The 16,733-nt window shown below is 39.7% G+C and overlaps 1 protein-coding gene across 2 annotated transcripts in view; it reads left to right on the forward strand.

The window, feature by feature from the left end:
- Window positions 1-16,733, forward strand: part of ELMOD2 (ELMO domain containing 2) — a 37,255-nt gene that overhangs the window by 16,228 nt on the left and 4,294 nt on the right. For both annotated transcript variants that reach the window (XM_045880407.3, XM_064585086.1), the window contains exons 7-8: window positions 608-676; window positions 1,448-1,581. In XM_045880407.3, coding sequence (XP_045736363.1) covers window positions 608-676; window positions 1,448-1,581 — 203 coding nt within the window. The remainder of the gene's footprint in view (window positions 1-607; window positions 677-1,447; window positions 1,582-16,733) is intronic.

Raw genomic sequence — 16,733 nt, forward strand, 5'->3', positions numbered from 1 at the left:
CAAAGAAGTTGCACTAGTATTTGCCAATAGGATGTATGAGCCTACAAATAGGTAGCTTTATATATTTCTCCATTGTACCTGCGAATACTTCTGTTTTATGGCCAGCATTTTAGTTATACCACTGACCAAGGAGAGCTTTTTTAATGCAAAAGAAAGGTTATTGCCTTTCTTCTGTTTGCACAGAAAATGGCATTAAACAATATAGACTTCAGTTATGATAGAAGGAGTTAGCTGAGGCGAAAGGATGAATGTCCCAACAAGTACACACAGACTATTTTATAGAAAATTTAAAATAACGACAAAAAGAACTCTAGATTTTTTTTTTAAAGCTAGGTAGAAAGTCTCTTGTTAAATCATTTATTTTTAAAATAGTTTAAAGCATTGCCAAGGACCCATGTCCTGTACTAACTAGATAGGCCTGAACCCTCAGAATTAAATTTTGATTGACCAGCATTTCTGAGTCACTGAAGTGATTTGAGGTGGAGATTGGGATGATTGTGGCAGTACTGAGACTATCATCTTGACAATAGCTTTTTAAATTTCTTCTGGATATCTTCAATTTGAATAACATACGTTAATTTTACTATTTTTCTTCAACTTTTTAAAGGTATTTCAGTGAAAATTATACCAGTGAAGCTCACCAGATTCTTTCCCGTTCAAATCATCCAAAATTAGGGTAAGCCGGATGCATCAAAGAAACTGTAAATTCTTGAATTTTAAAATGTTGATTAGATTATCTGAATTTGAAAGTATTTCGAGGTGTTTTTTAAAAGGAGATTATTTTTATTAATAAGACCTTTATAAAAGATACTGCATGATACATTATTTTTAAGGTGAAATGTGATCATACACCAATTTTGTATTATTTCAATATTTTTTTGCCACAAGATATAGTTTGTCTATAAAATGGAGGTAAGGGACTTTATGAAAGTTTGTTGAGGAATAGATTTGAAAATAGGAATAGGAAATAGCTTTGACATAGAAATAGAAAAATGAGAAATAGCTCTGAAAATTGTAAAGTGAAATGCAGTTGAGGTCCTATTAAGGACGTTATCATTGTTATTTTATTTTTATATTCCAATGATACCTACCTTTGAAAAAACATTATAACAACATTACATCATAAAAATAAATACCCTGATAATGGAGGAGAAAATGTCAGATTACCCAGTGTGTTTTAGAAACCAATGAGAGTGTACTCTTTTTATTTTATTTTTTAAGGATTTTGGTTTTTGGTATTTGTATGGCCAAAGCTTCATTATTACTTCTTAGATTATATCCAGAAAATCAACATCCTCTAAAAGAACAAAAATCTTTTATCTATTCATAAAACAATACTGTATTAGAAATGCATCAGAGTAATTTTTCACTAATTTCTTGCATAATTTTACATTTATTTTATGAGCTATTTGGCTAGCTGATATAACTGGTAATGTTTCTGACATAGGTATTCTTATGCAATAGTTGGAATCAACCTTACGGAGATGGCTTACAGCTTGCTGAAGAGTGAAGCTTTGAAGTTTCATCTCTACAACTTTGTTCCTGGTATACCAACAATGGAACACTTTCATCAGTTTTATTGTGAGTATTAAAATGAGTTAAAGCTAGACATTTCTAGATATAATATTTCTACTAAATATGTAATTTATGCTTGTCATTTTATATATTTATTTAGGATCTTTGAAAAACAAGGCAATAATGGGGGTGCCTGGGTGGCTCAGGCGGTTTAGCATCTGACTCTTGGTTTTGGCTCAGGTCATGATCTCAGGGTCATGAGATGAAGCCCCGTATCAGGCTCCATGCTGGGTCTCTCCCTCTCCCTCTGCCCCTCCCTGCTCATGCACTCTCTCCCTCAAATAAATAAATCAATCTTTAAAAAGAAAGAAAAAAGAAAAACAGGGAAATAATGGAAGATGAGTCCCCAAGAGTATTTTATCATCGGTTTCTATATTTGCTGAATAAAAAAATTTAGCAAGACCGTTTTTTCACATATATGTAAATTCAGGATTTATGCAGTTTTCCTGTAGACATCCATTTTCCAGTCAACTGTAAAATGAATTTTCCCTCTTGAATACTGGGTTAGAGAGTACTGTTGAGTCAAGGACAGACCATTCACACATTATTTTGTTAATCTTATAAGGAAATTTAATTTAAAGGAATATTCCCCCCCATCCCCATTTCAAGGCCAGGTTGTCTTGTGTTAGATTGGGGGTACTTCATAACTAACTGTTCCTAATGCAGTCATTATTACCACTGTTCCATTAAGTTTTCTTGTGATGATATTTGCACCCTGAAGTTTTAATTAAATGAATTTATCTTGTGAAGCTATTGCTCAGAAGCAAAGACTTTAAACCTAGCTTAGTTTCACATTCTACTTTTCTTGATCTTTTTGTGTCTTTAGAATGCCGTTTGCATGTTGGCATGATATAGGAAACTAATTAGGTAATAAATGGCCAAATCATAACTTCGTCATCTCCATTGTTGAAGGCATCATCCAAGTCTCTCCTTCCCGCAGCCTCCCCTGCCTTCACTTAATCCCTTGTTCCAGGTTTGTCAATTGCTAAATTTCTCTTGCCTTTCCCATCCCCATTGTAACTGCGTGCAGCATGAGGCCTTTGTTACTAGATTACTGCGATAGCTTTTTCTTTTTTTTTTTTAATTTTATTTTATTATGTTATGTCACCATACAGTACATCATTAGTTTTTGATGTAGTGTTCCATGATTCATTGTTTGTGTATAACACCCAGTGCTCCATGCAATCCGTGCCCTCCTTAATACGCAGTAGCTTTTTCAGTAGTCTTTCTGTGATGACCTTTTTCCAGTTCTTCTCCACATTGCAGAGAGAATGATTTAAAATGAAAATCGAATCATTTTGCTCCACTGCCTACAGTTCTTCAAAAGGTTCCATTACAAGGCCTTTCATGATCCATACCTTGGAAACCTCTCCAGATTCATTCTCCTGCCAAAAACGAGCTCCCCACAGTTGGAAATGTGGGCACGCTGGCCTTTTCGTTGTGCAAAGCTATTATGCTCTCTTTTGACTCTGGACATTTCATTCCACCTGGAATACCCATTCGCTTCTTCCTTTCGTCCAGGTGGTGCCTGCTCATCTTTCAAATCTCAGTTTAGACATGACCTTCTCTGGGAAGTCTTACCAGAGACTTTGTTCCTTCAGTTATCCATTTCTTTCTGCATTATTCCTCTTTCCTTCTCTTTTGGAGCATCCCTGTCAGACTAGAGACCTGCTTCTGTTCCTCCCATTTATGCATTCATGCACTGGGTGTCAGTTGCTGTTCTAGGCACTGGGGATAGAGCAGAAATGAGGCAAAAGTCTTGGCATTTATAGAGCTTCCATTTTCAAGACCGAAACAAAACATTCCCTTCAGGCAGCGTCCACCTCCAGATACCAATCCATTTATCTGCTCCCCTTCATCATAAAACTTTTCAAATAAGTGCTGTTTTCACTCACTTCTAATTTTTTTCTAACTCCAGTCTAGTTTCTCTCCCCACTATACTGACTTTCGCAAATACATGAACATCCTTTGTTGCCAAATCCACTTGCCACCTTTTTGTCCCCATGTTATTTGATACTTTTACCAGCACTAAGCATAGATCACCATGCTTTTCTTATCTTAAGACATTATCTGGGCTTTTCTGATGGCACACTCTTCTGGCTTTTCTGGCCCCCTCACTCTTCCATAGACTTTTTTGCTAACTTTTCATCCACTCCCTTACTGAATGTAGGAGCACCTCAAAGCCCAGCCCTGGACCCCCTTCTCTCTTGAGTCTTCATTCTGTCTCTAAGTGATCCCTAAGTCCCCCGTTTTTTTTGTTTTTTGTTTTTTTAAAGATTTTATTTATTTGACAGAGAGAGCGAGAGCACAAGCAGGGGGAACAGTAGAGGGAGAAGGAGAAGCAGGCTCCCCGCCAAGCAGGGAGCCCGATGTGGGGCTCGATCCCAGGACCCTGGGATCGTGACCTGAGCTGAAGGCAGATGCTTAACCATCTGAGCCACCCAGCGCCCCCCTAAGTCCCCCATTTGATAAACCATGCATATACTAGTGATACCAAAGTGTACATCTTTATTTTTTTATTTTTTTAAAGATTTTATTTATTTATTTGACAGAGAGAGACACAGCGAGAGAGGGAACACAAGCAGGGGGAGTGGGAGAGGGAGAAGCAGGCTTCCCGCTGAGCAGGGAACCCGATATGGGGCTTGATCCCAGGACCCTGGGATCATGCCCTGAGCCGAAGGCAGACACTTAATGACTGAGCCACCCAGGCGCCCCCCAAAGTGTACATCTTTAGCCCAACCTCTTTAGCCGCCACCATTTGTATGTCTAGATTTTTTTTTTAATGGATAAGGATAAAGGATCATATGGGGAGGATGGTTACACAAAGTAGGAGTCAATGCAACATATTTTCAGATGGAGGGACAGGTTTTTCAGGTCCCTAGGACCAGAGTTGATGATTCTGCCTGGTGGGACTGAAGATTCCTAGCAGGCATGAGATGCTTTCCTTTACCCTTGCAGAGCTGTCATTGTTGCTTTGTTTAAGCACCCTCCTGGTCCTTCCTGACCCTCCTGGGGATGTCTCCATGCTGTGGCTGCTCCCCGATACAAATAATGAAACTGGGTCAGTATAGTCCCAGTGTACCTATCCTTTACTATAGACTCTGAGACCGTATATTCATCCTGTGAGCTGGGAAAAGACCCTTCTCTTGGGTCAAGCTCAGTCAGTCTCTTTTATTAGGGGTTGGGCATTTTGAACAGATTTTTAATCCAAATCTGCATCTTCTTTTTCCCTGTTCCCCAGGTCTTTTTTTCTCATCTGGTTGCTGGGGAACTGTTTTTCCCCCATTAGTCTTGTTTGATTTCCTCCTCTAAATCTCTTATTAACTTTTAGCATAGTGTCTAAACTCCTGAGACTTCGCTAATAGTTTCTGATATTTGTTTTCTCTATGAAATACATGCTTATTTAATGCTGCCCATTGAACATAAATATGAAAAGGAAGAAATAAACACTTCGCTCCCCCAAATTAAGCATTTTACCTATTTAAATAAATATAGGAGTGTGGTAGGTAGGAAAACAGTGCAAAATGACCTCTAATTATGGTTATTTTTTCCCCTAATTATGGGTAATGTGAGTATCTTTGGACACTGTTGATCTCAGTGCCCAACATCTTGTTTGGCTTCTCTAAGAAGAGCATCACAGTAATATCTGAGGTACAAAAGTCATCATAGGACCTTCTCAGTTGCCTTGTTTCTATCAGTTCAGATCCATAAGAGCTGTAAATCATCCTAGAAATGGTGAAGCTTATGCTTTTCAAATTTCTTGAAATATTTATTTACTTATTTAAAGATTTTATTTATTCATGAGAGACAGAGAGAGAGAGACAGAGAGGCAGAGGGAGAAGCAGGCTCCCAAAGAGCAAGGAGCCCGATGCAGAACTCGATCCCAGGACCCTGGGATCATGACCTGAGCTGAAGGCAGACGCTTAACCATCTGAGCCACCCAGGCGCCCAAATTTCTTGAAATATTTAAAGCAAACACACACACACACCCACACACACACACCCACACACACCCTCACCCTCTCAATCTTATACACTGAAGTTTCTTCCCAAAAATTGGTTTTCATGCCCTTTAGCAGTAAAGTTTTATGTCTTAACTAAGGTCTGTTTTTCTTAGAAGGAGCATATTCTAACTAGAAAATTATTTAAAACCTTATCTTTTGAACATACATACCTTATTTATTGGGGACTGGGCCCAGTTTGCAAAAATCAGTTCCAAGGTCATAGTTTTTGTGTAGAACAAAGAACTATAAAGAGAGGAGCTTTGGGGGCGGAGCAAGATGGCGGAGGAGTAGGAGACCTGGATTTCGTCTCCTCTCAGGAATTCAGCTGGATAGGGATCAAACCATTCTGAACACCTACAAACTCAACAGGAGATCGAAGAAAAGAATAGCAACAACTCTCTCATCAGAAAAGCGGCCACCTTCTAGAAGGTAGGACGTGCGGAGAAGTGAATCCGAGATGATATTCAGGAGGATAGACAGCGGGGGAGGGGCCTCCGTCGGCCGCTTCTGGCAACTGATAGAACCACGGAGCACAAAATCGGAACTTTTAAAAGTCTGCTCCGCTGAGGGACGTCACTCTGGTGGCTAAGCGGGGGGTGGAATCCTCCGGGACACTGTGGTCTCAGGACCCTCGGGGTCACAGAAAGACCGGGGGTGCCTGAGTGCGGCAGAGATCCCAGGTAACAGAGCAGGGAAGCCGGCTGCAGAGGCGGAGCCCAGGCGCGGGATCTCAGCTCGGGGTTGCCATAAACCGTGATCCGCGGCACAGTCGGGCCCCTGCTCCTCCAGCAGGGACCCAACAAGCGGCAGATCCGGGGAGACTCACCTTCCTCCCCCGGGAGGAGCCGTGCGGGAGTGCACCGCAGGGATCTGCTGGGTTTAGAGACTCCACCCGGGGTCGGGTGCCAGAAATAGAAACGCGCGGTCACAGGCCGGGTGAGCACGGAGTGCAGCTGGAGACCGGGAGATGAGAGTGACTGATGGCTTTTCTCTGGGGGCTCACTGAGGAGTGGGGCCCCGAGTTCTCGGCTCCTCCGGGGCAGAGATTGGGAGGCCGGCATTTTCACTCTCCGCCTCCAAAGCTGTACGGAAAGCTCGCAGGGAACAAAAGCCCCGGAGAGCAAACCCGAGCAGATTACTTAGCCGGGAGGGGGCAAGGGCGGGGCAATTCCGCCTCCGGCAAAGACATTTGGAAACCACAGCAACAGGCCCCTCCCCAGAAGATCAGCGAGAACAGCCAGCCAAGACCAAGTTTACCGATCAATGAGAACGGCAGAACTCCAGTGCTAGGGGAATAATGCACATAGAATTCATGGCTTTTCCCCATGATTCTTTAGTCTTTCAAAGTTAATTTTTTTTTAACTTTTTTTTTTTTAATTTTTCTTTTTCCCTTTTTCAACCAACATCTTATCAATCCCTTTTTTAAAAAAACATTTTTATTTTTCATTTTTAGAGTCATATTCTATCCCTTCTTAGTAGTTACCCGTATTTTTGGCATATATATAAGTTGTTCTCTCCTTAAAATTTTGAGATAGTTTCTTCTAACAGATTAAAATATACCCTAAATCTCTAGTATATGGTGTTTTCTATTCCCCTGCCTGATCACATTCTCTCCCTTTTTTTTCTTTTTTCTTTTTTTAAATCCTCTTCTTTCTTTTTTCAAACAACTTCTTATCAATTCCTTTTATAAAATTATTTATAATTTCCATCTTTACAGTCATATTCCATCCCTTCATCATATCAACCCTATTTTTGTACATATATAAGTTTTTCTTTCTTTAAAATTTTGGGAGGCACTTTCTTCTAAAAGACCAAAATACACCCCAAATCTAGTGTGTGGCACTGATCTATATACCAGCCTGATCATATTTGATCACATTCTGGTTTTTTTGTTGTTGTTATTGTTTTGTTTTGTTTGTTTTTATCTTTTTCTTTTTTTTCTTTTTCTTTTTTCTCTCTTTCCATTTCTTTTTCCACTGCTTCAGGTCTTTTCTGATTTGTTTAGAGTATATTTTCTGGGGACATTGTTACTCTGCTAGCATTTTGTTCTCTCATTAATCTATTCTCCTCTGCACAAAATGACAAGACGGAAAAAATCACCTCAACAAAAAGAACAAGAGGTAGTACCGACTGCCAGGGACCTACTCAATACGGACATTAGTATGATGTCAGATCTAGAGTTCAGAATCATCACTTTAAAGATACTAGCTGGGCTTGAAAAAAATATGGAAGTTATTAGAGAAACCCTTTCTGGAGAAGTAAAAGAACTAAAATCGAACCAAGTAGAAATCAAAAAGGCTATTAATGAGGCGCAATAAAAAATGGGGGCGCTAAGTGCTAGAATAAATGAGGCAGAAGAGAGAATCAGTAATATAGAAGACCAAATGATGGAAAATAAAGAAGCTGAGAAAAAGAGAGATAAACAACTACTGGATCACGAGGGCAGAATTCGAGAGATAAGCGATACCGTAAGACGAAACAACATTAGAACAATTGGGATCCCAGAAGAAGAAGAAAGAGAGAGAGGGGCAGAAGGTATAAAGGAGCAAATTATAGCAGAGAACTTCCCTAATTTGGGGAAGGAAACAGGCATCAAAATCCAGGAAGCACAGAGAACCCCTCTCAAAATCAATAAAAATAGGTCAACACCCCGACATCTAATAGTAAAACTGACGAGTCTCATAGACAAAGAGAAAATCCTGAAAGCAGCTTGGGAGAAGAGATATGTAACCTACAATGGTAGAAACATTAGATTGGCAACAGACCTATCCACAGAGACCTGGCAGGCCAGAAAGGACTGGCAGGATATATTCAGAGCACTAAATGAGAAAAATATGCAGCCAAGAATACTATATCCAGCTAGGCTGTCACTGAAAATTGAAGGAGAGATAAAAAGCTTCCAGGACAAACAAAAACTAAAGGAATTTGCAAACACAAAACCAGCCCTACAGGAAATCTTGAAAGGGGTCCTCTAAGCAAAGAGATACCTAAAAGCAAGATAGACCAGAAAGGAACACAGACAATATATGGTAACAGTCACCTTACAGGCAATACAATGGCACTAAATTCCTATCTTTCAATAGTTACCATGAATGTAAATGGGCTAAATGCCCCAATCAAAAGACACAGGCTATCAGATTGGATAAAAAAATAAGACCCATCGATATGCTGTCTGCAAGAGACTCATTTTAGACCCAAAGACACCCCCAGATTGAAAGTGAGGGGGTGGAAAACCATTTACCATGCTAATGGACACCAAAAGAAAGCTGGGGTGGCAATCCTTATATCAGACAAATTAGATTTTAAACCAAAGACTGTAATAAGAGATGAGGAAGGATATTATATCCTACTTAAAGGATCTATCCAACAAGAAGATCTAACAATTGTAAATATCTATGCCCCTAACATGGGAGCAGCCAATTATATAAGCCAATTAATAACAAAAGCAAAGAAACACATCGACAACAATACAATAATAGTGGGGGACTTTAACACCCCCCTCACTGAAATGGACAGATCGTCTAAGCAAAAGATTAACAAGGAAATAAAGACTTTAAATGACACACTGGACCAAGTGGACTTCACAGACATATTCAGAACATTCCATCCCAAAGCAACGGAATACACATTCTTCTCTAGTCCCCATGGAACATTCTCCAGAATAGATCACATCCTAGGTCATAAATCAGGTCTCAACCGGTACCAAAAGACTGGGATCATTCCCTGCCTATTTTCAGACCACCATGCTTTGAAACTAGAACTCAATCACAAGAGGAAAGTCGGAAAGAACTCAAATACATGGAGGCTAAAGAGCATCCTACTGAAGAATGAATGGGTCAACCAGGAAATTAAAGAAGAATTAAAAAAATACATGGAAACCAATAAAAATGAAAACACAACTATTCAAAATCTTTGGGATGCAGCAAAGGCAGTCCTAAGAGGAAAGTATATAGCAATACAAGCCTTTCTCAAGAAACAAGAAAGGTCTCAAGTACACAACCTAACCCTACACCTAAAGGAACTGGAGAAAGAACAGCAAATAAAGCCTAAACCCAGCAGGAGAAGAGAAATAATAAAGATCAGAGCAGAAATCAATGAAATGGAAACTAAAAGAACAGTAGAACAGATCAACGAAACTAGGAGCTGGTTCTTTGAAAGAATTAACAAGATTGATAAACCCCTGGCCAGACTTCTCAAAAAGAAAAGAGAAATGACCCAAATCAACAAAATCATGAATGAAAGAGGAGAGATCACAACCAACACCAAAGAAATACAAACAATTATAAGAACATATTATGAGCAGCTCTATGCCAGCAAATTAGATAACCTGGAAGAAATGGATGCATTCCTAGAGATGTATCAACTACCAAAACTGAACAAGGATGAAATAGAAAACCTGAACAGACCTATAACCACTAAGGAAATTGAAGCAGTCATCAAAAATCTCCCAACAAACAAAAGCCCAGGGTCAGATGGCTTCCCAGGGGAATTCTACCAAACATTTCAAGAAGAATTAATACCTATTCTTCTGAAACTGTTCCAAAAAATAGAAATGGAAGGAAAACTTCCAAACTCATTTTATGAGGCCAGCATTACCTTGATCCCAAAACCAGACAAAGACCCCATCAAAAAGGAGAATTACAGACCAATATCCCTGATGAACATGGATGCAAAAATTCTCACCAAAATACTAGCCAATAGGATCCAACAGTACATTAAAAGGATTATTCACCACAACCAAGTGGGATTTATCCCTGGGCTGCAAGGTTGGTTCAACATCTGCAAATCAATCAATGTGATACAATACATTAACAAAAGAAAGAACAAGAATCATATGATCCTCTCAATAGATGCAGAAAAGCTTTTGACAAAGTACAGCATCCTTTCTTGATCAAAACTCTTCAGAGTATAGGCATAGAGGGTACATACCTCAATATCATAAAAGCCATCTATAAAAAACCTACAGCGAATATCATTCTCAATGGGGAAAAACTGAGAGCTCTCCTCCTAAGGTCAGGAACACGGCAGGGATGTCCACTATTACCACTGCTATTCAACATAGTATTGGAAGTCCTAGCCACAGCCATCAGACAACAAAAAGAAATAAAAGGCATCCAAATCGGCAAAGAAGTCAAACTCTCACTCTTTTCAGATGATATGATACTTTATGTGGAAAACCCCAAAGACTCCACCCCAAAACTGCTAGAACTCATAACAGGAATTCAGTCAAGTGGCAGGATATAAAATCAAGGCACAGAAATCAGTGGCATTCCTATACACCAACAACAAGACAGAAGAAAGAGGAATTAAGGAGTCGATCCCATTTACAATTGCACCCAAAACCATAAAATACCTAGGAATAAGTCTAACCAAAGAGACAAAGGATCTGTACTCAGAAAACTATAAAATACTCATGAAAGAAATTGAGGAAGACACAAAGAAATGGAAAAACGTTCCATGCTCATGGATTGGAAGAACAAATATTGTGAAGACGTCAATGCTACCTAGAGCAATCTACACATTCAATGCAATTCCCATCAAACTACCATCTACTTTTTTCAAAGAAATGGAACAAGTAATCCTAAAATTTGTATGGAACCAGAAAAGACCCCACATAGCCAGAGGAATGTTGAAAAAGAAAAGCAAAGCCGGCGGCATCACAATTCCGGACTTCCAGCTCTATTACAAAGCTGTCATCATCAAGACAGCATGGTACTGGCACAAAAACAGACACATAGATCAATGGAACAGAATAGAGAGCCCAGAAATGGACCCTCAACTCTACGGTCAACTAATTTTCAACAAAGCAGGAAAGAATGTCCAATGGAAAAAAGACCGTCTCTTCAACAAATGGTGTTGGGAAAATTGGATAGCCACATGCAGAAGAATGAAACTGGACCATTTCCTTACACCACACACAAAAATAGACTCCAAATGGTTGAAAGACCTCAATGTGAGACAGGAGTCCATCAAAATCCTAAAGGAGAACACAGGCAGCAACCTCTTTGACCTCAGCTGAAGCAACTTCTTCCTAGAAACATCACCAAAGGCAAGGGAAGCAAGGGCAAAAATGAACTATTGGGACTTCATCAAGATAAAAAGCTTTTGCAAAGCAAAGGAAACAGTCAACAAAACCAAAAGACAACCGACAGAATGGGAGAAGATATTTGCAATGACATATCAGATAAAGGGCTAGTATCCAAAATCTATAAAGAACTCATCAAACTCAACACCCAAAGAACAAAGAATCCAATCAAGAAATGGGCAGAAGACATGAACAGACATTTTTCCAAAGAAGACATCCAAATGGCCAACAGACACATGAAAAAGTGCTCAATATCGTTTGGCATCAGGGAAATCCAAATCAAAACCTCAATGAGATACCACCTCACACCAGTCAGAATGGCTAAAATTAACAAATCAGGAAACAACAGATGTTGGCTGGGATGCAGAGAAAGGGGAACCCTCCTACACTGTTGGTGGGAATGCAAGCTGGTGCAGCCACTCTGGAAAACAGTATGGAGGTTCCTCAAAAAGTTGAAAATAGAGCTACCCTATGATCCAGCAATTGCACTACTGGGTATTTACCCCAAAGATACAAAAGTAGGGATCCGAAAGGGTACATGCACCCCGATGTTTATAGCAGCAGTGTCCACAATAGCCAAACTGTGGAAAGAGCCAAGATGTCCATCGACAGATGAATGGATAAAGAAGAGGTGGTATATATATACAATGGAATATTACGCAGCCATCAAAAGGAATGAGATCTTGCCATTTGCAACGACGTGGATGGAACTGGAGGGTATTATGTTGAGTGAAATAAGTCAAACAGAGAAAGACATGTATCATATGATCTCACTGATATGAGGAATTCTTAATTGCAGGAAACAAACTGAGGGTTGCTGGAGTGGGGGGTGGGGTGGGAGGGATGGGGTGACTGGGTGATAGACACTGGGGAGGGTATGTGCTCTGGTAAGCGCTGTGAATTGTGCAAGACTGTTGAATCTCAGATCTGTACCTCTGAAACAAATAATGCAATATATGTTAAGAAAAAAAAAGAAGAAGAAGAAGGTAGCGGGAGGGGAAGAATGAAGTGGGGCAAATTGGAGGGGTAGATGAACCATGAGAGACGATGGACTCTGAAAAACAAACTGAGGGTTCTAGAGGGGAGGGGGGTGGGAGGATAGGTTAGCCTGGTGGTAGGTATTGAGGAGGGCACATTCTGCATAGAGCACTGGGTGTTATGCACAAACAATGAATCATGGAACACTTCATCTAAAACTAATGATGTAATGTATGGGGATTAACATAAGAATAAAAAAAAAAGAGAGAGGAGCTTTCACATTTTTGATTGCCCTGTGATCTGTCTCCATCTCCCCATTTCCCCCTTTATCCCTACTGCTTTTTTGTTGTTGTTGCTGTTCTCTATAGACAAGGCTGGAAATGGTGAGTGCTAATTCAGTTTCTTAGCTCCTTTGTCACCCTGTTGTACATTTAAATATAAGCAGATATCCAGTGTCATCCTGATTGGTTTAGTAATTCCAAAAAAAATAACTCAAGTTTGTATAACAAAAAAATTTATGGTTCAATTACAACTTTATTGAGGAATAATTTATATAACATAACATTCACCCATTGTAAGTATACAATTCACTGAGTTTTGGTAAATTTGCTGAGTTATACAACCAGTACCATAATCCAATTTTAGAACATTTTTATTACCCCACAAGATCCCTCACACCAGTTTACAGTTAATCACTATTCCCATGGTTCCCTTATTTTTTTTTTTTTTTTTAAGATTTTACTTATTTACTTGAGAGAGAGAGAGAGAGTACAAGCATGGGGAGCAGTAGAGGGAGAAGGAGAAGCAGGCTCCCCGCTGAGCAGGGAGACCGATGAGGGACTTGATCCCAGAACCCTGGGACCATGACCTGAGCCAAAGGCTCAGGTTAACCGACTGAGCCACCCAGGTGCCCGTGGTTCCCTTATTTTTAACCCCTACTGGAAAACATCAGGTGCCCCTGTGGCTTTGGTTAGGGACAGTAAAAGCACACAGGGAATTTTAAAGTTAGAAATTTTGTATGGAGGGGCGCCTGGGTGGCTCAGTCAGTTAAGCCTCTGCCTTCAGCTCAGGTCATGATCCCAGAGTCCTGGGATCGAGTCCCGCATTGGGCTCCCTGCTCAGCGGGGAGCCTGCTTCTCCCTCTCTGCACTCCCCCTGTTTGTGTTCCCTCTCTCGCTGTGTCTCTCTCTGTCAAATAAATAAATAAAATCTTAAAAAAAAATTTTTTTTGCATGGAATTTCTGTCAAGTCTAGTGTTTTAGAATTCCTAGAGTCAACAGGAAAACAGATATGCTTTGTGGAAACAACTCTTTTCCATCCTTTCCTGCAAGGATTTCAGAATTTATGCCATGTAAGGCCCTGCCAGCTTCCTATAATTTTGATGTTATCTCCTGGAGTTTCTTGATGTCTTATCAACTTAGCCATTACAGTCGCAGGACTTTAGGCAGGTCTTTCTCTGAGACCAATTTACCTTATAGACCAACAATCCAACTCTGAAGCAAGAAATTTCTAGTACTTTTTACTTGAGCAGTTTGTTCCAGACCTAAATAATCATTTGCATAGGCGGTAATGAAAAGCAGTTTTGGGATGCCTGGGTGGCTCTGTTGGTTAAGCTCTGGTCTTGATCTCATGGTCATGAGTTCAAGCCCCGCATTGGGCTCCATGCCCAGTGTGGAACCCACTTAAAAAAAAAAGGCGATCTAAAGGACTTATATGAATGGTAAATAGCTAAAACAGAATAGCCAAAAATACTAAAACAAAAATACAATAAAGTTTAGATAGATGTCTTCTTTTTCATACTACCCAGATTATTAATCTCTAAATTTTTTATCGTACATCCCTATCAGTGTGATGGGATTTGGGGTGGGGGAGAGCACAGATTCAATTTATACATGAATATGTAATTTCTATAGATGTACTATTGTTCCAGTGTATACACAAGCTAAATTTTGAATGAAATAAAGATTAAAAGTACTACTTAAAAATAATTACAAGATTACCATTCTCAGTTTGTCTTTTGGGAATGAGAAGCAAGTGGCATCCCTCTGCCCAGCGAGGCCTTATTCTTCACTTTTCCCACATATCCTGGTTAACAAATATCTGTTTTATCATATCAAGAGATTAATCTGAGATCTTTCTTAAATTGGCCTTCTTAGGAAGTGGTATTTCAGTGTTGAAATGTCATGTTTTTTTTTTTTTTTTGTAAGATTTTATTTATTTATTTGACAGAGAAAGAGAGAGAGCACAGCAGGGGGAGAGGGAGAGGGAGAGGCAGGCTCCCCACTGAGCAGGGAGCCCAATGCAGGGCTCAATCCCAGGACCCTGGGATCATGACGTGAGCTGAAGGCAGACGCTTAACTGAATGAACCACCCAGGCGCCCCAAAATGTCATGATTCTTAACTGTTAATGTTTACTTTATTTATGACTAATGTTCTAAAGTAGAATTTACTTTACTTTTTTTCATATTAAGTGATTATGATAGTCTAGCCACACTTTTATGTAGTCAGTCTTCCCCTGCTCCATTTATCTGAAATAAGTCACTCCTGGGGCGCTTAGGTGGCTCAGTCGGTTAAGCGTCTGCCTTTGGCTCAGGTCACGATCCCAGGGTCCTGGGATTGAATCCTATATAGGGCTCCCTGCTCAGTGGGGAGCCTGCTTCTCCCCCTCCTTCTGCTGCTCCCCCTGCTTGTGCTCTCTTGTGCTCTGTCAAATTAAAAAAAAAAAAATCTTAAGGGCGCCTGGGTGGCTCAGTCAGTTAAGCGTCTGCCTTCGGCTCAGGTCATGATCTCAGGATCCTGGAGTTGAGCCCTGCATCAGGCTCCCTGCTCAGTGGAGAGCCTGCTTCTCTCTCTCCCTCTGCTGCTCCCCCTGCTTGTGTGCTCTCTCTCTCTCCCTCCCTCTCTCTGTCAAGTAAATAAAGTTCAAAAATCTAAAAAAAAAATCTTAAATAAGTCACTTCTATTTCTTCTTAAAAATTCTTTCAGGAGAGGAAATGAGATTCTGGTGGAAACAAAGTCTAATTTATAACATAATAGAGACCACTTGCAAACTATGTGATTTGAGCAAGTTTTTTAAGCTCTGTGGGCACCTGGCTAGCTCAGAGCATGCAACTCTTGATCTCAGGGTCATGAGTTCCAGTTCCACGCTGAACATAGAGATTACGTGAAAAAAAAGTAAACGCTCTCTGCACACTCCATTTCCTCTTCGGTAAAATGGGTATAAGGTAGTACTGCATCATAGGATTGCTGTGAGAGTAAATATGCACATGAGCACATGGTGAGCACTATAATAGCACTTGTTAAATAATTAGATAAATATATTTGGTTGAATCCAAATACAGTGTAGGAGTGGTTTTAAATTCACGTTTTTTGGTTGTAAATATATCTATATACATATTTATTTTTATTAAGTACTGTTAACATTTTGAGGATTAATTTGGCTACTATCATGAGGATGTTAAAAAACAAAAATGTTAAGCCTACTATTTAGAGTTCATGTTTTTTTTTTAACATTTATTTGAGAGAGAGAGAGCATGAGCCAACGCTGGGGAGAGGCTGTGGAGGAACAGAGGGAGAGGGACAAGCAGACTCCAAGCTGAGCACAGAGCCCGATGTGGGGCTTGATCTCACAACCCTGAGATCATGACCTGGGCCAAAATTAAAAGTTAGATGCCTAACTAACTAAGCCACCCAGGGACCCCTCGTATATTCTTTTTAAAAAGAGAAGGTGCTGGTAGTTCATTGAGGAAGGCAGAAATAATTCTTAGATTTATAAATCAAGTAGCAAACAGCTTTCATGTATTTTATCCCTGTCAAATGTTTTCTCATTACTTTCATATTTGTGTTTCAGGGGTCTCTGGGGATAACTTATTTTCCTATTCCCAAGGTATCTTTTGACAGTACTGTGTCTCTTTACATTTGAGGGATTTTATTGATATTTGAGACAAACAGTAAATATACTAAATATTTTATTGAAATTCCAGCTTATTTTGAACATACAAAAATATTTCTTTTAAGGTTTTCACGTTTCTAGTAGTTTATTAATATAATTTCTGATTACTATATCTTTTAAAAAAATTTTTTATTTAAAT

Source organism: Mirounga angustirostris, unplaced genomic scaffold (assembly GCF_029215605.1).
Source record: "Mirounga angustirostris isolate CCGP_5_RB_7025 unplaced genomic scaffold, mMirAng1.0.hap1 SCAF_2, whole genome shotgun sequence".
NCBI lineage: Eukaryota > Metazoa > Chordata > Mammalia > Carnivora > Phocidae > Mirounga > Mirounga angustirostris.